Below are 24701 nucleotides of genomic sequence, written 5' to 3' on the forward strand. Positions count from 1 at the left end.
TTATTTCATTAAATAAATGATTAAGTAACTGATATATTTTCTCGATTTTTTTCGATACCATATTTCATTCACGTTTTTAACACACTATTTTAATTTGATAATTTTTTAGAATTTAATTTTTAGTTTTCAAAAGTGGCTTTTTAAAAAGTTACATAGAGTATTCTGGTGCCCAAACCTCGAACTGGCTAAATATTTACATAATGATATGTAATAGAAAAAAAAAACACTTTCATCTCTGTGGGCAGTTATGTATAAAGAAAATGATTTATAAGGACTAAAGTTATTTAAGTTTTTGAATTTCTTTCGTATGTATGTTTCTTTCAAAACACATAAAAGCATAACCATAATTTTTCCAGTATTAATTGATGTCGAGGGCACAAATATTCTCTCACCGCATTTCATTATTAATGTCATCTACGAGTATAAATATTAAAATTACTACATCATACCCAAATTCATATGTTTAATGTTATGTTAGCTGTTACTAGCCACAATGAATAAACAGAACTCCATGAGACCACAAACAATCAAAAAATATTTCACATATAAATTATATAAGAGTTCGGAAACGATATTCCTATATATATGTGTATATATATATAGTTCCAAGTATATTAATATATATATATATATATATATATATATACTTGAAACTATGTACACAGGTACAATACCTATATCTTAAAACATAGAATTTTTTTGTGATATTTCTTTAAAACATATGTTTTAACAAAATTATTGTAATAATTTCGTACTTTACAAATTACTATGTTTAGAAATTTTTGATATTGACTATCATAACTAACTTATTTTAATATGTTTATTTTTTTTTACTTAACAAATATTTGCTCATTACTACAGAATTACTAATTTCTTTATATATATATATATATTCCGAATTGATTATTTGTTTGGAAATTTACGATAACAAAGTATTTAAAAACTAGGAAAAGTATTTTAAATATATGCGTTTAAAATTCGAAAGTCCACCGAATAAAGTTTTATATCACTATTTTATTTAACCAAGCTTAGAATTCAGTAAAAAATCGGCACGGTAAAAAATATAAAAAGGCAAAAATCCGAGCTCCGCATTAGTCGAATTGAACGAAAATATTCTGAGCTCTGGAACCCGCACCAAGCCATTAATCGTTTTGATGTCACAGTATGGGACATTTAGTGTGACCCTTTTTAATCGAGCCCGCCCCTAATCACCGAAGGCCGAATGCTGAAAACCGAAGCACGGGTGTTCGTACAACGGTTCGACGATTTCAAATGGCAGATACTAATTGCTGTAGGTTTATTGTCCAGACGCACAGTGGTGAAGATAAATATCGTGAAAAGTAAATATGCAAGTCACTCGATGAGGTTTTTTACACATAAAAATGCATTTATATTCAATATACACGGGGTTGTTTTAAAATTCTATTTTATAAAATTTATTATATAGATGTACCTGTACTTTGTATTAATTTTTACTAAAAATTTATTTGTTTAGTTAATTCGAAACTACCAACTCCTCAAATAGAATTTTAAATGAAACTTTTTGCTTCATAGGATTTATCTCTATGAAGTAAATAAAAAAATCTAAAACACGTTGCGGCAGTTATTAAATTATTGTAAATTGAAGCGCCTCTGTCAGCAATTTTACCAGTTTTGTTTAGACAAGCCTGACCCGATTTTAAGCAAATTGAAAGGCCAATTCGACCTGTATTCCTCTTGTTTGAATTTGGCTACACAGATTATAAAGCTGATTCATTTGTCTGTTTATTATTCTTTGAAATTATTTGCAAACAATTAATATTAAGCAAGTTCATATTTTATGTATAATTGTACTGTAATATTGACTGAATTTTGATACAATAAAATCTGATAAATACAAATTATTCAATTAAGAATTAATCTAAATATTATTTTTATATTCCGTATACTACCTACGGAATGTTAAAAAAAATTATAAATTAATATTATTACTGAATAAAATTGCAAATATACGTTTGCATTCTATTTAAGTTGTTCATATATAGTGCAAATATTTTATTCCTGTAGTAGAAGTTAAACAATACAGATTAGATGTAAATTTATGTTAAAAAGAGTTTTCTGTTACTGACATTCCTAACCCTGGTGTTGAAATTGAACTGGTTTCAACTAAACAACTACTTTTTACAAAAGTAATAAGTTTGAAATTAAAACAGAATTACGCCCTGGCGAAAAAGTCTGAAAAATTTTTAATACAACAGAAATACTCGAAAAAGTGTTGCAACACTAAAGAGGTTATGGGAAAGTAGGTTAAATCATCTTTAATATAATCCAGTTAATATAAAAATATTACATTTTAAATACAGAAACGTTATTCAAAATTGAAATCAGTAACTCTGTATACAAATCTCAGTTCTAAAACTAGTTTACAAAAATGATATAAGCGTATTAAAAATCTTTTGGGAGCTATAACATCATTGTTATAAATTCCGTACTTAGCACTTAACTAACAGTGCTAAACAATTAGCAAAGCTCAATTCGACTGTAGAGATTAGATAATTAATGAGTCTATAAATCGCGCTCATAAAATAAGGGATAAAGCCAAATTAATTATCAATATTGAAAATCGTTCTGCGAGTTAAACTGTATTAGCGTCGCACTAACGAAATGAGCACAAAACAGCTAAACTATAACAGTGTTCTTTGCAAGCTGTTCTGATATTAAAGTGATAACTTAACGGTTTTGTAGGTCAGCTGCAGGGTTCGGGCTATGGCGAGGCTGAACCAGAATTTCTGTCCCCCCTTGAGAATATAACTGTCGCGCAAGGCAGGGATGTGCATTTCACGTGCACAGTAAATCACCTCGGTAGCTACAAGGTGGGCTATTTACTAATATTTTTCTATTGGAAAATACTTGGAGAACTTGAAACTTACATGTTTATTCATTTCTTTGTACAGGTGGCTTGGATCAAATCGGATACAAAGACAATATTAGCAATCCACACTCATATGGTAACACTTAATCCACGGCTGTCAGTTACACATAATGGACACAATACTTGGAAGTTGTACATCAGTAACGTAGAGCCGAAGGACTCTGGTACTTACATGTGCCAAATAAACACTGATCCCATGAAGAGTCAGGTGAGATGTGCATATTTTAACTTATCCTTTCTATGATATAATTTATTTAAACTTACTTACCGATTCGGATTCCAATATAAATATAATGTAGATAATATTATCTTAATTGGTACAATTACACAAAGTTGCAAAAAAAAGTATAAACATTTGTATTCCTGAAATAATAATAAAAAACAGATGTTTAATAAATAGAACCTTATTTTTGTAAATAAAGTTTTCTGAATTGTAGATTCTAGTTGTAACTGGTAAATACAATTAATTTCTGAAAGTACATATTTTGTACACGAATGTTGCATGTTCGAGTGCAATATTTTAATTTAATTATATTGTAGTAGACGTAGGCCATAGAAATATGTTAGTAATTTTAGTATTTCCCCAGCGGCAACTCTAGTTCCCTGGCACTTAGTTAATTACTTAATATAGCTTGGTCAGCATTCAAGTTGATGTTGCTATTGTTGTTTACGTGTTGTAATTAGTGGTATATTTTTTTGTATTTTAATTTTCATAAAGGATCATTATTATTCTTATCTATATATTGACCGATAATCACTATATCAGTTTTTGTTATAGCTTAAAATAAATAAGTATCATAGCACAGGCTTTATATATTTCTAATATTATAGAAGTAAAAGGACTCTATTCCTCTAGCTCTAGGAAGCAACGCTTTATTGAAAAGATAAACCTTTATCTTGTATTTGAAAATTATATAAGGTTTGTATTTAAAAAAAATAATAAAAGATCTTTAAGAAAGGAAATATGTATAGGTGGTAACCGCTGTAGACCAGAATATTACAAAGAAAGTAGTAATTTCGATGTGATTTTGCTACAATATGATAGAATAGAAATAAAATAAAAGTTTTTATGGAACGAGAAACAAGTTCTTTAAGATAAAATTTAAGAATATAACATTTATTCATTATAGGGGATAGGTTTTAAAAAGCAAGAGATATAATATAAAACCTATTAATTTCATAAATAACACAATTTATGAATAGTAATGGTATTTGTGATATTTACATGTGTGTGGATGAAATACATATAAAAACGTATCTTAAAAAATACGATTTTTCATGAATTGAATTCTTTGAAGGTTATTTATAAAAGTAGTAAAATACAAATGAAATATCGACCTTAGATAAAATTACAGTTTATTATGAGTGTTAATGCTAATAAAATAGATCTACATTGCTTTACTAATTACTGACTTAGATAAGCATTGATTTAATTTTATTATTGTCTGTTTAAAATAATATTCGAGATTTTATGTACAATATTTTTATAGAAATGTGAGGAAAAACTAAAAAGTGAATCAGGGGACAAAACGTGTTATTCAGTACAAAGGAAGCTTTTTATTCAAAATGCAATTACATAATATAATTGACAGATGGCAGCGGTAGTGCATTCAGTTAGTTCATTTTACTTTGAAAAGAACAATTTAATTTCGACTTAAATTTGTAAAGATATGGAATTCACTTTTTGTTTAAGTTATTATGTTAACGGTACTTCAAACTGAAAATTTGATATTAATTTATAATAAATTTAAACCAAATTCTTATTAAACTATCTAATTTATACTGATTTATGCAATTATTTGAATTTTGTTGCTAGTATGGTTTAGTTATCCAAACTGTCATAAATATTTTCACCTATTAGTTCAGATCAGTTATGAAAGCAACAAAAAATAATAATCTTGTAAAAAACTTTCAGTCGATAATCACAGCGTAATATGAAAATTTATTCAAGTCTCCATTTGTCGGCTTAAACTCACGTCTCATTCGAATTATTTTAAGTTGAATGAGAATTAATAAATTCTAATTAGAACGGTTTTATTTATAATTAATGTTTATGAAACGGTATCCAAAGATTAATTGACCACAACATATAATGATTCTACTCATCAACAAATATTTATGTGATTAAAATGGTATTATACTTTTGATATTTGTGTATTTAAGGTAAATTAAAATGTTTTTTATTATAATATATAAAAAATTAGTTGAAACGGTAATAAAATAAAAATGTTTCAATAAATCTTTTGCTGATACAACTATTAATTCTGTTCTAAAAAGACTAACTTATTAGCTTATTTAACTTGGGGTAACGTTGACAATAGCTGTGATGTGACATGGTATTTTGTAAAGGTATGCAAATGTTTGCTAAGGTTGGTATGTGACCGAAGTGTCTTGGTTTCGGTTATACGTAGCCAGTAGTTTGGAAAACGTTGTTTTGGTTAAGACAGCTAACCATTCATGATATTTATTTATTGATTCTTCAGAAAAACGTATATATAAATTAAAATCAAAGACAGATGAAATGTAATAAAATGCTTCCTCACATATACAAAATAGGTATTAGTTTAAATTACTTAGCAAAATAGACTAATTCTTAATATCAGTATTACGCAAATACGATACTTTATTATGTTGATATATTTGAAGAGATAAAACCTTTGTATTTAGTTTAAAAATTAATATATGTTTTAAAAAAAAATGTACTACTTAGAAATAACATAATATGTTATTAATATAGCCTTGAACAGTCTTTATGAATGTGTATTATTTGTATAGTCAATCTGAATTATATTGTAAAGTAAATTTATTTTTTTCGATATCCATATTAACTATTTGCTTGTATTATACAACCCTCCGAATTTTGATATAGGTCAGCTTGTGCATGGAGCCTAAAAATTCTTTTTTCGTTAAAAGCTAACTTTTTCTTTGCTATAGAAGATAAATAAAAATAGTATATGGTTCCGCATAAACATTTTCATAATGTGTATTTGTATTGTATGAATCTCGAAAAACATATTACGCTTCTACGAAAAGTATTTACTTGGGTTCTTTGCTACTTTACGGCTGAAAAAGGTTCTTTTATGTTTGCACTTCAAGGCAGTACCATTAGTTAAGTGTTAAAGCAAATTTGTAAGTTCCACACAATAACTCAAATATTTTCGAAAAGATTTCATGTTAATACAAAAGTCCGAAAATTTCGTTTTCTAAATTTTTCAAGTGTTTTGTAACTTTACAGCAGCGGTCAGGTCTTTTTAAGTAAAATAGAACAATTAACATTCTTTCCTCACAAGTGGAAAATGTTTAGTGAATTTTTATTCTGCAAGTAACCGGGTCGAATTAAAAATGCCTGAAAGTTATCTTTGTTTACGTTTATATTTTGTGTAAATGTTAAAAGAGAAATTTAATATAAAAGTCTTGTTACAAGTTATTTAATATTAAGTGTTTATGGCAAGAGTTGAATCTAGTGTGATGGTTATACTATTATCATTTATCTGCGTTATGAATACGATTAAACATCGGGCCTTGACTGTAATTATAATAAAGTGATAGATTGCTCAACTGAATAAATATCAACAAACTAATTGTTTTTGGAAATCGACGTCGTTCTGTTGACAAATCTGTGATAGATGACCTTTTTTCAACCCTTTTTCTCGTTACAGCGAACCCATGCTTCGCATTGTTAAAATGTCGGTATATCAATTTTATGTGGCCCTCAAAAAATCAAGCTGTTTAAATAAAAAGCTTTGTGGATATTGAATTGGTTCCAGTCACACAAATGAGTAATAGATGACTTTTCTTTTAGGTTTTTGGACTTCGTTGACAGTTGTGTTTGTTGTCTGATGTTTTATGTATTCCGTGTGTTTTAGTTCACTACATGTTACTCATTTTGTATTTACTTTAAAGTTACATGCTACTAAAAATAATATCATATGGTATTACGTATTTTTACGTCTAGTTAAAGTAATTACAATACCAAATTTTTAATTAATTTGAAAAACAAAATGGTTAATTGCACCCTAGGAGTACAGCTTTTAATATATTACGGTTACTTTTTTTCTCCCCTTTAAACTTCTTCAATATTTCAAAATATTATTAATGCGATTAAAATAAAGATCTTTTATTATGCGAACACCTACATAAAAATTCGAGAATCAGACAATATTGAACAAAAACCTTTTGTTTTTAATTTTCTAGAATACAATATATGTAAGTAACTACTTAACTTTATGTAAGAACGTTCGCGGACGAATGCCTGTGTATTGATATAGAGATATGTTTAAATAAGCCTTTGCCGGCAGTTAGCGCTGAAGGGTATTTTCAATATGGGTAATTTAGCTTGGAACACAAATACTTTAGCAGCTTTATTGCATACTCGAGGATTAAGTCGGTATGAGCGTTGAAAAACGAGTGGAGCTCCGGTTACATATAAAACTTCAGGCATTTTATCTTAATTACTTCGAAATCTTTGTGCGAGAAAATCCAAGCCCTTACGTTGTCCATCGTCGCGTAACTTTATGTGCGGATTACTTTTATGACCGGGATTAAAGTCCGATTGCGATTTGCGATTGTTTACTACCAAGGTCCATCTGAATGTGTTCATGTGAATGAACGCCTTATTTCACATAATTATGTGTATGGGAATTTGAATACACTTCTTTGTAGTAATTAAGCGAAGAGAATAAAAAAAAGTTGTAGTCATTATTTATTTTAAATAGATATTCGTAAGATGCTATTAATTTTTAGTTACTAAGCACATAACAGAGTTTAAACTTAATACAGACAATATTATGAGCTTGTGAACAACAAATTAATTTATTAACAAAGTAAGCCGTACCTCTAACGGAATAAGAGCGATCAGTTAGGAATCCCACTAAAGAGACTCGTTCTTGGCACCGTAAACACATTCTTCGACACATAGTTGTTACGATGTCGCAACTAACGTCGTAGTAAGCATTCTGTTGGAACCTTAGGAATTTATCAGACTACTCCTGGGAATTCACCTCGTGAAATGTAAACTCCAAACCGGTTATAACACAATTATTTGACCTTAATATAATAACACAGAGCCTAACAAAGCGGCCATAATTCCGTCACTCCTAAATTGTAGACGCTCAGCTTCCTATAAAGGATTTACGATGCTCATGAGATTATCTTTAATCTCATACAGAATTATCTTATAATTTACTTTATGCCGCACGTAAATACGGCTTGATTTTAGTAACCTGATATTATTGGGGACATAGTTTATTGTTAACAATTAATTTACTCATGTGGGCAAGGTTTTATTACATGAAAAAGTTATGTTCAATGTTTTGTGAAGTTAATGCAAATAAATAATAAAGATACTCGTATAGCAATTTTATAAAATTAATAAGCAATTTTATTTTTATCTCAATATCTTACTAATAAGGGCTTTAGACAAAACTATGTGAATACAGTTAAAGCAAAATTTGGATCACCTTATCATTAAAAATGAATTATCATTAGAATTTAATTTTATTAGAATTAAAACTAAACACAAAAGGAAAGAAATCAACAAGTGAATTATTTCTTAGGGAAAAATCGGCAAGCATTAGTCAGCGTTTCTTTGTTATACTCTACAGGTGTGCCTCGCTAAGGCCTATTTTCTTTCTTATAACATTTTTCTTAGTGTCAGGGTCTAAGTTTAAGTTTCTGCAAAAACTGAGATGAATACATGGTAAAGGTTTTCCTTGATTTGGTTTTAAGTTTTAAACTGAACTAACATATGTTGAAAACTTACTAAAATTAAAACTGGAATAAAATTAAACGAAAAAGTACTCATAGCAATATAAAAAGCCTCATTAAAATTTATTATTACGTTACATTATGCGAAATATTTGTTGAATAAATAAAAATCGAAATCAAAGTGAATTTTCACATTACAGTAAAAACGAAACGTTTAAAGTTAATTCAGTCGCATACAACTGAAAACATAATTACGTCGAGTCTGCCAAACATAAATAGGTCGATAGCAAAAAACGTAATAAACAGCCGGCGGTCGTCCATCATAGCTCACGTCAGTTGCTCAACCCCAAATAATTGGTCTGACGTAACATTATGTATCTTTTGGAAAATGTACGCTCCACCTTGATAATAAGGTTTCCTACAATTTGTGTGCCGGCAACTAGCGCTTTTGTCAAATGGACGCGGCTTAAGAGATTGTGAAACCAGATGGCCTATTGATATTAATGGTTGGATGATAAATATTCAACCATATTTCCAAAAGGTGTATCTATAACAATAATATGGTCAACTTTTTGTTTAATATTTTTTAAAATCTCAATAGGAAGGTTTAAAATATAAAATATATATTCTTGTTTATTTGCATTGCGCTACATTCACTGCATTTTACATTTTTAGTAATAAATGATTTGTTATTTAATTCTTTGAAAAAACAAGGATTTTTTTTTTAAATATGCTTGAAGTATAAGAATGGCTTCACATTTGAGCACGTCCAAGAAGCTTTTAGTGACCACCATGCCCAGTGCACTGAAGTTGACTTTTGATATATTACACTGTGATGTATTTGGTTCAGTTAATATCGTTTTCTTTTAAATGTGTAAGAAAGGACAACTTTTATCTATGTATTATATAACCTAGTATACCTGATATTTTTACTTCAATACCTGGTTTTACAGAAAAGATTATAGAAAGCTAGTGTATCAATAAATAAAGAAAAGTGAAAATTTAAAAATAACTGCTATCAATTAATATGCTAATAATTTCACTTTAATTGCTATTGTATGCTTATATTAACATTCTAACTACATATTTTGTTATAATGGAAGTTCGTTGTGCACTTCTCGATGTAAATCTAAGATCCATTCGCTCGCTTCAACCATTTGCATAATTCATGTGACTGAAGCCGCCTGGAGGTATAAAAATTTACACTGCAGTGAAAAATGAAATCTATTTAACATGTTATGTCAGTGTAAAATAAACTGACGGTGTTTCATTTTCAATTAATATTTCACCAATTTTATATATGACACGAAATTGAAAAGTTCAATAACTCTGAACCTCTCTAATTTTTGTATTTTATATTTGTAGGGTTTAATATATTATTTAGTATATGAACACACACAAAAACACTCACATGTCTCCCTCTCTCTCTCTCTCTATATATATATATATATATATATATATAGTATTGAAGTAGTTCTTCTGAGTCTTAAGCATTCTTTAAGCTATAAGCGCTTCATAAAAAATAAATTAAAACCCAATTTAATAATAATTTTTGAAGCTGAAACCAGAGTCAAAAACTTTTCACTTTCTGAACTCGCTCGTTAAAGAAAAACTGCTGCAATAAAAAGACAGTGATCGTTAATATTTCAAAACCAACTATTTTGGAGGCAAAGTTGTCGGGTATGAAATGTTGTTAAAATATAACTTTTGCATATTTGGAACGGAATGTGACCCATTCAGTCGTGTTCAGCTCTTGCTAGAAATTTTGTCAAAGTACGTCCAGCGACGTGTATTCAACGATTTTCAAGATGCCATAGGATCCTGTAGTTATGAAATGAAATTCCCAACATTCTTCTTTATGAATTTAAAATATATATTCATAATATTTGTAAATTATTTCTGTTACAATATTTTATATTTAGGAGGGTATATCCCGACGGTCGGAAAAACAATAACTGCTCTAATTGAAACATGAGTCAATCCTCTAATATAATATAATATATATAGTATTACTAACTATTATATTATTTATTACCCATTTAAATAGTGTAACGGAACTTTAGCAAAAAATCTTCCTGTCTGTGTTGTGTCGGACAGATTAGATTTAGTTGACGAAATTCGATCACGTTCGTGGATGGAAGGAAATGTATCGTCGAAAAAAACAAGCTGATACGGATACTGTTCCGGGGGATGTAGAAAAATGGGAATGTCTCGCTGGATAATAGTTTTTATTCGTAAAGAACTAAGAACTAGTGTATTTCCAACGTGCACCTATCTTGATAAATTTGTGAGGCATGCCGTCACTTCAGATTCTATCGCAATTTAGTCAAAGTCTGTGCGTGCTCTGTAAGCGCTATATGTCTTTATGCGAGATGCACGAAGAGAGTTTAAATTTAAATTTTGTTTCTATTGAAATTATGGAATAAAGGAAGCTTATCACTGCTTAAAAATAGATTTAAGATAAACATCTCTGAAATGTAATGATAAAGAAATTATAACTTGATAATTTTACGCTTACTGATAAAATGAATGTATACTTTTGTATGAGTTAAATAATCCTTATCCCTCTAAAGTTCTATGATTGGAATACCATTTATAACAGCTATCTATTTGTTCGTGTCAGAATAACTTCCAACTCCGTCTAGCAGATAGTTTAATAATATCTACAATAATCTTGCTCCAGTTATAATAACATAATGCCAGTAGGAAACTAGTTGCCAGCGTACTGCTTGTTTTCCCCCCAGAGACGGGATTAAGTTATAATTTTACTTGTTGTTTTCCTTCGAGACGCTGAATAGGTTTTCATTTATAAATTAAAATATAACCGAAAATATTTGAAATTGTTATAAATCGTTCATATGATAAAAAATAATACATCAAAACGTTTCAAGCTTATCTAATAGAATTTATTATAAACTGTTTTTAAAAATATTTACAACGTTACCATTAAGATAACACTGATTTGCATCAAATAAATTATATCTTCGAAATTATTGCTACTTTCTAAAAATAAAACCAACCTCCGTAATAAAGGAGTTACAAGAACGGAGATAACATTAAAATGTATTTGTGTGCGGGGTCTTAGTAATATAAAGTCAACGAGCAAATCAATGTTAAAATTTCTAACAGTACATTTATAGCATAATAGTAATTATTTTTGTATTATATAAAATCATTAATTTTCAATATTTACTTCAAATATCCTGAACTAATCTATTGCTGGCGAAATATGCCACTATTAATTTAAAGTGGAACTTGTAGAATATATGTACATTTATATGTATACCTAATATGATGCTCTTTAGAAAAGAACAATTATCTTAAATTATATGTTTAAAATTATGATGTGTAAGAAGACAAATAATGGTATAAAAAGACAAACGTAATGAAATAACGGTCCAGTTTTTATCTTCGACTGAAACAAATGTTTAACATCTATCAGGCTTAATTAAAAGTTATATGTTTAGTTATAATCTACTCTTCTGAAGCGCCATAATAAACATTTAAAATGTATAACAATATGTTGTTCTATGAATGCCTTTGTAAAGGAAATGAAGTACGAAAAGGTATTATCTTCTTACGAACATCTTAATTATTATGTTTTAATTTAAATAAGTGATCAGGAAAGTTGTGTGTATATATTTATTATTATTTTTGTGTTAGATGGGCCATCTATCGGTCGTGATCCCGCCGGACATCGCGGACGATGACGGCTCGGAGGCTGGTGCAACAGAAGGAGGTTCCGTAGAACTAAGATGTACAGCGACCGGAGTTCCGGAACCAACAATGTCGTGGAAAAGATCCGGCGGAAGGAACATAATATTCCGAGATGACAGTGGAAAAGAAATTAAGGGTAAGATTTAAACTGATTTTTTAAAAATAATTATAGTTTAAAAATATTGTTATAGTGTACCATACACATATATACATACATACATACCTATCAACATTTTATCATAATAATTAAGTCTATAGAATTACAATTTTATAACATTATAATTTAACAAGGAAAAAGTGTATTTTTAGTATATAATTTTATTGTTACGTAAACATGGGGATTATTTATTAAACTTTTCCATTAAATTTTATTCGTTTTGGGGATTGTATTAAGTGGTAAAAAACAAAACAAGACTAATTTTGCATTCAAATCCCGCCCAAAGAGGACGCAGGTGCTATAGCGTTTAAAATATTGGAGTTTTATGAGATTTACGAAGATGTCCTTGCTATATTGAGAATAACGTAAAATAAAGTGACAATAATGTTCAATATAAAAAAATAATATGATTACATCTATCACAATATTTATTCACTCCAATAATGTTTAACTTCTAAATGTGTTTAAGAATGTAACGGAGTTTTTTTTTTTCCACTCGGCTTGTCTTTATTTTTAATTTAAGAAAATAAAGTGTTCTTCAAAGTCGTGATCGGGATTAATTTCTTTAAAAAGAATGATCTCAAAGAACTCAATTACAGCTTAAACAAAGTGTAGCAATCGGGGTTTTGGTCAGGAAATTAAATACGGCGAGTGGCTAAGTGAATACTGCTTTAGTACTTAACTATAAATAACATGGTACGTAAAACGAAAGGTAAAAAATTGAAAACCAATAAACTCGATTATAAAACTACTACTGTTTTTACATGGAAATTTTCCTAATAAAATTTAAAATTACACTTTATAGAAATAGTCATTAGGTGTAAATTGAATTAACATACTGGAATCCTTTTCAGAGATGGCTTTACGAATTTGACCCGTTTTATTTAAGTCATTTAACGTAAACAAAAGACTAGCGGTGGTGGGTAAACAGAGGGTTGTTATAGTTAGGGAGCGTTGCCTTAGTATTAATTGGACGTGTTATACACGCTTCAACAAATAAGGATTGCCGTTTGGGTTGGTTTCCTCTTCCGTTTCATTTCTCTGTTGCTATTGAGTAAGAAAATACATGATGCTCATAATTAAACGTTACATTTTATAACAAAAATTGTAAGATATTATTGTATTAATGGTACAAGAGTTATACCTAACTTTGTAAAAATATAAAGAAAATTGTATTAAAGTATTTAAACTTTAGACGACATTGCATATTATAAATAAACACAAGAATGTTGTTATGCAAATTAATTCTAGTTATGTTTTAGATGTATCGTGATCTTCACATGAATGTGATAACTTAATTACAATTAGTAATCTCTGTAGAGCGACGGGCAGACTCAGGCGTCAAGTTAATTAACTAAGTTATCACAAAACATTTCAAAGTGATTGCATATTACTAAGTTTAATTATAATAATTACTGTATAATTCTAATCAATAAACTTAAAAATTATTATATACAATATTTTAAATCCAAAAAATAATTTATGCTTACAATCAAGTGTATAAAAAGAAATAAGAAGCTTATTTCTTGGCTGAAACACGATTTAAGTTGCTTTAATAGTTCATTTAACAAAGGAAAATAAAAATAAGAGACTGCTTTAATGAAATCGGAAAACAATTAGCCCGTGAGTAATAATGACGGTAAATTGCTAAATCGTTGGCGAATCGAGTAACAAGTTGCCAACGACATGTAGCCTTCCAACTTTATAACCCGTTAATAAAACACAATTTCATGCAGGCATTATACCGCATAACACACTTGTGTTTCTTATTACTTATGACATAAAGCCTGGTATAGCCTAAATTATTTATATCGCTATGCCCGCCGTACATAACGCAGTATTTTACGTCTACGCCCGAGATTTAGGATCGAGGTCGTATGCCATAATAAAGTTATAAATTGTTTCCATTTAAATTTAATTTGACAGCCTTCGTTAAACGCCGAATTACCCGGGCAATGTTTTGATTAAAGTACGCAAGATTAGCGACGCTTAATTAAGATTAACTTGGAGAAATTTGTTTCGAATGAATCCGACTATTAGCTTTGTATAGTTCGTTTGATTTTATAGTTACCGATTTGAAAAGGTTAAATTCTAAAATATCTCTTACTTAAGAAAAATTATATAACTTACTCATACAAACTCACTTGCTATAAACTTGCTGTGTGAGTAAACTAATATTAAAGTATGAAAATAAACAAATATTATACAAGTTGGAGCTACCGCATCAATAATGTTTTTAACGTCGTTAAAGCCGCCTGTAATCGAATAGACATCGATATCCGTATCCTCACATAAAGCGAGTAACTGAATTACGCTTTGACGTTAGTTTTCGTTTAGAACGTTAGTTAGACGTTTTAATAAAATAATGAAATTGTTTTATGTTAACAAAATATTTATAATTACGCTTTGTACTTTGACACGGTTTAGTATACAATGGATTATTTCTAGTGATCAGTGAAGGTAGCAACTAGAGAATTATTTTTATAAATTTAAAGCTAACTTTAAATTTATTCCGTAACTTAAGGTGAAAAAAATGTTGTCACTGTTCGTAAACATGACGCCTCAAGCATGTTGCTGGCGTCACTTCCGCTTATTAGATAAACACGACAATATTAAATAAGGCGGGCTGCCTCTTACATGAAAAGTTTACGTAACATAAATACTTACTATATTGTCGAATACTTTTTATCGAAAGTTTGAAATCTAAAAGTTATAATATTTAATTTACAAATTAATTATAATTCTGATGCAATTACGTATTACGCCACTGTCTGATAGTGACAATTATTTTTGACTAACATATGCATATAAATATTTGTAATAAACCAAAAGTGCAAGCTGTGACTCGATGTTACTTTGATTTAAATCTATTTAATTTTACATTAAAAGTAATTTTATTTTGAATGCAAATTGAATGTCTTCGACAGACAATAAAATATCTTGTGACAATGCTTTATGTTATGGATATATTATCACGTATATATCATTACGATAGCTTTATGTTGTCAAAAATTCCTCATTATTATTTGAACTTGCTACAACATCTTTACCTTTTAAGAAACTGGTCAGTGTTTTGTATTCACAAGAGTTTACAAGTTCTTCGTAAACAATTTTTTCAACTCACAAAACTGCTTTTAAACTGTGTTTATAAAAAGAAAATGGCTGCCAATATCACTGCTTCACCTCTTTCTGCTTACAACTTCTTTATTTTTGAAATGACTTTGATCATTTTGATTACATTGTTTCAATAGTTTTTTCATAAATATTATTAAGAATAAATAAATTAATTACATATTACTACTGAAATTTCCTATCACATATGACAAAGGAAAGAATACATAGGCGCAGAGACAATTTGTTCAAAGTTTCGTTATGTGGATTTCAAAACTTGACAGAATTTTATTTTTTTAAGAATTTAATGAATCCTTTTGGTCTATTTTTTGTTGGTGTTATATTATTATCATAATAGTCGATCGTTGGAGTGCTGAGTGTCAAAAGGCTCGTAGAAGTAAATTACTCTCGTACAGTTTACATCTGGCGAACATTGGTTTGGCAACGCCTCCCCATTGTTGGCGCTGAGATTACGCGGTTTTTCCTTTATGGCTTGGCTATAAATATATGAACCATGCTTTTTCTAATGAGTATCATTTGAGTTGTGGCGCTATAAGTGACGTTAAACACGTCATTGATTCAAATAAATAGGATGAACATCCTATGACTCTATATATTGTATACATATTATATATAACGTCATGCATACGTATATTTAAGTAAACATATTTAATATTAATTTTGCAGTGCGATTACAAATGATAAATAACTGTAGCAGGTGTTTGTGATTACACAGCGTAAGAGAAGAACTCAACGTTTATTTAGATTGTTAATGAGAATTTGCCTTTGACATATGATCCTAATTTGAATAGTTAACTATAAATATGATTCGTTTGATGATTATATTTTACAATCATTATTGTTTATGATGATAGCTTAAAGTATTTTTTTAAGTTCAATAAATTAACTAATTAATATAGCTACATGAAATCTTTAAGTATAAAATAAAGTTATTCTTGTTCATATTACACGACTATTTCATTTGGTTACTTTGATTGAAATCTATCTAATTTAGACGCAGAATGAGGTGGAATTCTAATCAGTGACATATATGAATTGCTTCTATTCCTAGTTTACTTAGTAACTTGAGTATGTTGATATTTATTCCTGTAAAGTATTTATTTATTTAGTATACTCAAATTATACTATAAATAACAGATATTTCTGAAAGAAATGAAATTAACAAATTTAATGTGTACCAAGTGTAAACGTTGTGTATGGTTTTAGACATTTTCTTAGATATTGGAAAATCTATGTGGTTCTCTGTTAGATATGAATAATCCCATATTCCCATCGCGACATTTAGCACACATTTGGAATTTTCATACAAAAAATAATTATTATGTAACTTTTATAACTTTTTCTTTATAGTTGTAGAAAGCTACGTAGGTTCTACGTTATCATTGCGGGGCCTTAAGCGGACTGATATGGGTACATATCTCTGCATAGCTGCAAACGGAATTCCACCCACGAAGAGTCGAAGATATGAAGTTTCTGTGTTTTGTAAGTGTCATATTATATTAACGTAAAAAACAAATATTTTTAATGAAAATAAAAGAGTATACTTTTCACTAATCTTAGAAAATATTTTTGTGATTTTGACAATTGTCAACTTTTCATGTTTTTATTACAATTAGTAAGTTTTGTTTTTAAGTTGTTACTTACAGACGCTACTCGTATTTAGGTCTTTTTAAATCCGTCTGTAGCATTTTTATTTGATATGTGATATTTGTAAATAATTTCTGGTCCGACGTCAACAGAGTAAAAGTTTCTACTTTGTTACATTTGATGTATGTATTTTATTTCAAACATGTACAAATAAAACACTTCCTGTTAATATTTCATGAAGCTAGTCTTTATAAACACATATTTAAACGATTTTACATCTTCTAATGTTATATAAATCTCATAAATTTATCATATAAAGCAATACAAGCTTTTTTTCATCAGAAACAGAACTGATTGACTTTACAGACGTGAAAATAGATGGCGCTAAAATTAATCTAGTTACGTTATCGTAAAAATATTTCTGAAATTATGAATAAAGAATATGAGTATCGTAAAAATATCAGAATCATAAGCAGACATGAAATGTAATAGGCATGTCATGTGGTAGTAGTAGCTAGGATATTGTTGGATGGCACAAACATACCTAAATGTGTTTGTTATCACCAGTCGAGCCGATCGTGCGTGTTGCCAGCTTGGTTGTATGGCGTGCCGCAGACATGCAAGTCACACTCCAATGCTACGTGGAAGCCTCCCCAAAAGCTCTGACAATGTGGCAACGAGGGAAATCACAAACAGGTACTCACAGTGCTTTGTATTCAAAAATGTTATATTCAAATTAAACCGTAATTCAGATGTTTAAAATTGTTAAAAGAATTCACTTTATAACATGAAGGCGTATTCCTCGGCATTTATTAGAAAAATGATTACAAAAGGGTAATTTTTTTTTAATGAAAATACATTAGATACACTTGTTCAAATTCGATTGAAGATCAAGAAAGTTATTCATTAGTTCTGTTCTTCGTGCATATGTATTTGCATGACATAGTTATTCAGCAAATTAAATTGAACTAGGATGTAAAATAGTGAACTTTTTTAACGATGAATTTGAAAAACATGCTTTACTCTAGTAATCACGTATTGTGTTTGATATTAATAGAATAAAACTACAAATAGGTCTTTTTTAATATTAATAATTTTATAATAACCGTCAGAATGTTTATTAATAGGATAATTATGGTAGTAGAACTTTAATTTAAATCTATACATATATATATATATATATATATATATATATATATATTTTTCTTCTAAAAACATAAAGCATGTTTTCATAACATACAGTTCCAATGTCTTTTACTTAAAAGTTTATAAGTTACATAACAATTAAAACGATTTTATGCTGAAGAGAATTTTATCATTTAATTTAAATACATAGAATATTTATGGAAGTACTAAGCTGAATAAAGAATATATTTCGTCAGAGAATTCACGTATGAATTCAGTACACAATAAAAATGTAAGCATATTACGTCACAGGTGCAAAGCTGTTGAACAGTTCCAAGTACATAATATCGGAAGATTTCCTGAACGAGTATGCTATGAAAATGAACCTGACGATAAACCGCCTCAAAAGGAACGACTTCGGGGAATATACCTGCTCCGCAGCTAATGCTTATGGGAAGGCGAATGTTACTATAACGTTAAAAGGTTTGTTTTCATGTTTATTATTATCGACATTCATATTATAATTTAAATATGTACTTTAAATGTGTATTGTAGGCAAAAGTTATGTATAATTGTTATGTTAAATTTTAAATTATTTTCTATGGCAATTAGTTTCAGAAGTATTGGCTACTTGGGTTTGTTATTTTATTGTATATCAATACGTAATTTAACATCTTTTTGATTAAGAAACGCTATTTTGGCAACTAAATTGTTATTCTCTTCGATCTACGAATTAGACAATGTGTAAAGATCGGATTTTTTTGAACAAAATAGATGTTCCTAAAATTTTTTTGGTTAACATCAGGAAGTCTGTCATAAGACATAACTTACAGTGATATAATATACAATTCGTAGTCAAATTCGGAACTTAATTTTTAAAATAAATATATGAGTGTATGTACTTATACGTATACATACATTTAGATATGAAAATATTTTCGGATGCTACTTGCGTACTTTCGTCATATGTTTGAAATGGAGCTATTCATATTAATTAATTGCGTCAAACACAATTTTTTTTTAATAATTGAAAGTCGGATTGAAAATCAATTTTTTATCAATATTATCAAGTGTAATCCAAATATATATATATGTTTATATATTTTTCGAAGTGACTTCGTGTTTTTGCGTTCAAAAACTTAATTTTTATATCATATATTATAACTATCATATATTGTGACTTAAAACGAACTAAAGATATCTTGTGTTTTTCATCAGAAACGCCGCAGAAGACGACAACCACGACCACGACGACGACCACGACCACTACAACGGAGATGATCACAACCACGGTCATTTCTACCACGCGTTCGCCCAAACGACACTACAAGAAACAACCGGATAGAAACAAGAACGCACTTGATATTGAACTGATGCATGGCAATTCTATAGGCGTTTACAATTTTAACTCCCACGGAAATAATTCTCATAACGAATACGCTCAGAGAACGGAACGACAAAAAGTACGACCTTCGGGGCCACCACGACATTACATCGTATATAATAAAGCATCCCGATATGAAACATCTATTTCTGTACTGATAATATTAGCGTTCTTGTAAACTATATTTTTATATAATAGGTGATAAAAATGGCTGTTGAATTATTAGATTAAAGGTTGTTGAAGACGATTCTGTTTGTACAATGTTGACATTGTTGTGTAAATCGTAACTGACAGTCTGTATTGTAAGGTAGATACCAGCTTTAATTTAAGTATAATTTAAGTAAAAGACAATAAATACAATACATGTACGTCTCGAGTCCAAAGTACATATGCGATTAGATTCAATATCAAAAGGGCCATATCAACTTTTATTGGATATTTTCATAGCGATTAACACGTTTTGTTTAAAACTATTTCTGCAATACGATATATTTTGATGTGAATTTTGTAATTACAATTTATGCAAATTTTTAAACTTAGTACGGTCTAGAGACTAATTACCTACTATTGATGTTCTTAATCATGTTATGTCTTTAATTAATATATTACTGCGTGTAAGTAATGCATGTTACGAATTTAGATTAAATTGAATATGACAATACGATTGTAAATGTAATGACAATAACAGAGACCAAAGAAATGAAGGTATATTTGTAAAACTTGTATTAAATATGAGGTTATCAGTAGTATGAGCTGAATAAATCTGGCAAGGTTATCCATTTAGTACGTTTATAATAACTGATAGCTCCTACTTATGTAATATTTATGAACTAATGCGAATGTTTAGATAGTTTTTGTTATATATATATCTCATACTAAGAGCAAAAACCTTGTAGCTGCTTGATAAGTTTTTGGGACGTGTTACCTCTTTAATATATAATAACAAGTGACATTAGTCTCCGCTTTTAAGTAACTTATTTTACATTATAGGAAAACGAAATGATGCTATACATAAAAAAATTGTCTTCCGAATAGCTGTAATGGTGTATCGGTTCAAAGTTACGAGCGTTCTCGTAATGGTTCTTTTGGACATCTACTATGTATTATAGTATATAATGAAAGTGTATTGGAAACTGCAAAGAATTTACGATAGATTTAGATAATTAGCATAATTATGCTTTGTAACATCACTGTACTGATTTAATGAAGTCTAGTGAATAGGACGGATTTTTTTATTTACAAATAGATTGCTTGTGCCATTATTGCGAACATTTTTGAATTTCGCAAAAAATAATATAAATATTTATTTTATGTGTATTATGAAATATTAGATCATAGAGTACGTGTTTCTGAAAATCTTTATAAATAGAGTGTTTTAACTTACAATAATAAAACATTATATTCTGGACACATTATATATCAAAAATTAATTAAGGAAAGCGTATTGAATTTGGAATACGATATTTGTTATAAAAAAAAACAACAATTTTTGGTATCTTAAGATTATAACAATAATACTATTAAAGACAATAATTAATCAGACAATATTAGGTATGTTATGTAAATAGTCATGTTAATCGCATTTTAGTAATAAGGTAACTATTTATCAATGTTAAATTAAAGATGTTGATATCATTTTATGACATTTTAAAATAAAAAAAAATATATATTCTATTGGGGTTTTTATTTATCTGTTTTTTTAATCAACAATATTATTTTCTATATAAGTGGACAAATAAAATTTTGGAATGACGAGAGAAAAATTGTCAAATATTAAACGATTATATAAAGTCGAATTATGTTAACTAAAAAATTAATTTATAGACAATGTTATACTAATTAAAATTTTTAACGTAAAACCACATCAATATGGAATGTTTGTTTAAGTGATGTAATATAAATATGATAATTATATAGACAAACTGAAGGGTCGTTTTTATTTTGCTTTTGTTTAAGTAATTAACAAAAAAACCTTTAGTAATGGGATAACATGGTTTTCTTACTTTCTACACAAATTAAATTATATCAGAGTCCAAGTTGATTTTAAAGCACAGCAAAGAAAATATTATACGTATATACTCATAAATTTAAAATTGAAATAATACAAACACAGCATAAGAAATTAAATATCATATAAAAATAGAGTAAAGATGAAAGTAATATTGTGTATAAGCGCTTAGCTGTTAGAAAATTATTTAGTAATATCTTTAAAAAAATCGATTATATTGTGGATTTTTTTTTATCTGAAAAATTTCAGGAAACAAGAAAATAAACTATTGAAATCTACAATGGATACTTTTATAATAGATCAAAATACGAGTTGATATGATTTCACTGAGCAGTAAAAAGGGAAAGAAGCTGAAGAAAGGACGAAATGCTATAAGTAATATTGCGGTTACCGTCATAAAATACCCTTCAATATATTTTCTTTATACGAATAACGTCGATAATTGTTAAACTTATCTATGAGACTAGTTTTGCAGCACCAAAAAAATACCGGCTGGTCAATTATTGTAAAATGTTGACGAAGTCCTTAAAATTTTTTATAAACATCCATAAGTTCTGATGTTCAATATTTTTAAGAAGAAAAACATATCATAAATTCTATGAGAATTCAATTTCTTTTCAAAGATTTTTATACGACTCTCGTGTTTATTTTGTTATAAAATTTTCGTTTTTATATTTGTATGCAAGAAACGTTTCGTCTTGCTGCGAAAACAGTCATTCAAAAACAATTGAAAGGAGAGGTTAATAATAAATAAAATTTAGAAAAAAATTTTTAGTTTCATGTGCTATTTAAATATCTGAAACATAGTTAATAAAGGATAATTACTATATACATAACTTTGAAAACGTGACATTATGTGTTGGTTCAAATTTATTAATTATAATTGATTGCTTACACCATATTTGTTTTTGGAATTGTACAAAGTAGCTGAATATTTTTTCTTAATCTCTGGAAAATGTTATAGATAATGATTGGGTATTAAACATATTATATTATGGGAAATGTGTACTTCGTTCTAAGAAAAGGTACAATTATTGGAATTTTGGAAAAGACAACCATCATATGAAAATAAATTATTAAGCTGCTTTAAACCTCAGTAAAATGAGAAATGAAGCGCGTAAAAAGGATGCCTGTTTTTACAGCGCTGTAAAATATAAAACGCAATCGCTGTTTGTCATAAATAAATTATTTTTCGTATTGTCGCTCAGCGCGTTTTAGGACGTGAGTACATTATAGTATATATATAAAGCTCAGCAGATTTATTTGAAAGTAATTTTCAGTGAGCATCTGGCGCTGCGGTATGAGAGATTCGACTGATCAATATTCGGGAAGTCGCTTTGAAGAACTGAAATATGTCAGTCTCTCAATCCTGAAAGAAAACCCAGCTTAAATGCGACTTTGAGCTACTGATGTCAATTTTCTAAGTTAAATGAAATGTTAGGTATTATAACTTTGCTTTAAAAATTGGTTTGAATTCATACAATATTTTTTCCATTTCTTACATGAAGAAACATATATTCAAGGATTATCTTTTAACTTCTGCAATAAAAATATTAAACCTTAGGTATAAATAAAGATTTCTGGTCAGTAGAATTCTTGTAACCTCGGTAGAGCAGTTATGACATTTAATAGAATATCATCCTTACTATTTTTCTATTTATCCATGCATGTTTAAACTTTAAAATATTTGTATATTTATATGAAAATAAACAATATAAATAATATGAGATATCGTCTTTAACTGAATAGGATAATGGGCTTAATCATAAATTAGGATCAAAATTTAATATAAGATTCAAACGGGATCTAAACAAATTATTAATAATAAGATCTCGACCTCACTTGGTGCAGTCATAGTAAATCAGTGTTTATAAACAACAGTTATTCTAGTGTTTGTTATAATATATACTTTATTTTAATGTCAGATATATATTAAAAGTATGAATAAAATGATTAATCATAAGTTTAAACGATTACCTAAATAGTTGAAATCCGTAGGTTCTGTTATTTGTGGATGGTTCTGATCGTATTTGAGATTATGGGATTTTGGAAGTTGGAAGAGTTAGGAATTCAAGCAAGGAAGATTTCGAATCGCATAAAACGTATGCATAATGTACACTTTCAGACGATATTCTGCAAGATCTAACGAGAAATGTTAGTTAAGCTGCTATCAAATGCTGTAGCATTATTTAGATATACTGAGATCTATTTACATCATCTTTAATAAAGGGTCTTCCAAAAAGGGACTTCTAAACTCCCTTTGTTGAAAACATGCAGCTGCCGTCAAATTATTTTTGTTTTGTTCTCGCATTGCTGCGCTCAATTGTCTTATTTTTCGGACGCCTTAATCGTGCTGCCAAGACTATACTCAATGTGGTGTATAAATTTGTCAACTATTGCAGTAAAAGATTAGACAAAACCGTACTTCGATGAAATGCAAGATCTGTTGCAACAATCGCCATTGCAGAACGTGTAAGTTAACTAATGTGAGCAAGGAAATATGTCACTTTTTTAACGATACTAATCTAGAAGACAATCAAGATCTAATTAAGGTTAATGAGAGTTTTGAAATTTTGAGCTGGCGGAATCATCAATGATCAATCTATATTTTTTGAGAACAGTGTTAGACAGAACATCCTTGGCAACGGCGAGTGATTATTCCCAACCTCATATTTGCTGAATTAAATGTTCTGGACCTGTAGGTCCAACAAGAAGGTGCTACGAGTTATTTAGCTCATGGCACATTGGAGATTGTGCTCGAGCGATTTAAGGCATGACCTTCTCACATAGAGGTTATTTGATCTATCCCCCGACCTAGTGCAACGTAACTCCTTTAGACTTTTTTTAAGGGTTTTTTAATTAGCAGACATATTGTATTAAGCCTCAAACCTCTGTGGTATTCAAAGCTGACATAACCCAATGTATCGGTGAAATGAAGCTTGACTTATGCAACAAAGTTATGAAAATGTTAACA

At 28.8% G+C, this 24701-nt stretch overlaps 1 protein-coding gene across 1 annotated transcript in view; it reads left to right on the forward strand.

The window, feature by feature from the left end:
* LOC116769110 (lachesin-like) overlaps positions 1–20263 on the forward strand; it is a 43199-nt gene extending 22936 nt beyond the window's left edge. Inside the window, exons 3-9 of the mRNA XM_032660123.2 lie at positions 2725–2852; positions 2934–3119; positions 12281–12470; positions 16974–17105; positions 17778–17906; positions 18648–18818; positions 19554–20263. Of these exons, the coding sequence (XP_032516014.2) occupies positions 2725–2852; positions 2934–3119; positions 12281–12470; positions 16974–17105; positions 17778–17906; positions 18648–18818; positions 19554–19897 (1280 nt within the window). The 3' untranslated portion in view covers positions 19898–20263. The remainder of the gene's footprint in view (positions 1–2724; positions 2853–2933; positions 3120–12280; positions 12471–16973; positions 17106–17777; positions 17907–18647; positions 18819–19553) is intronic.
* The last annotated feature ends 4438 nt before the right edge of the window (positions 20264–24701 follow it).

Source organism: Danaus plexippus, chromosome 5 (genome assembly GCF_018135715.1).
Source record: "Danaus plexippus chromosome 5, MEX_DaPlex, whole genome shotgun sequence".
Classification (NCBI taxonomy): Eukaryota; Metazoa; Arthropoda; class Insecta; order Lepidoptera; family Nymphalidae; genus Danaus; species Danaus plexippus.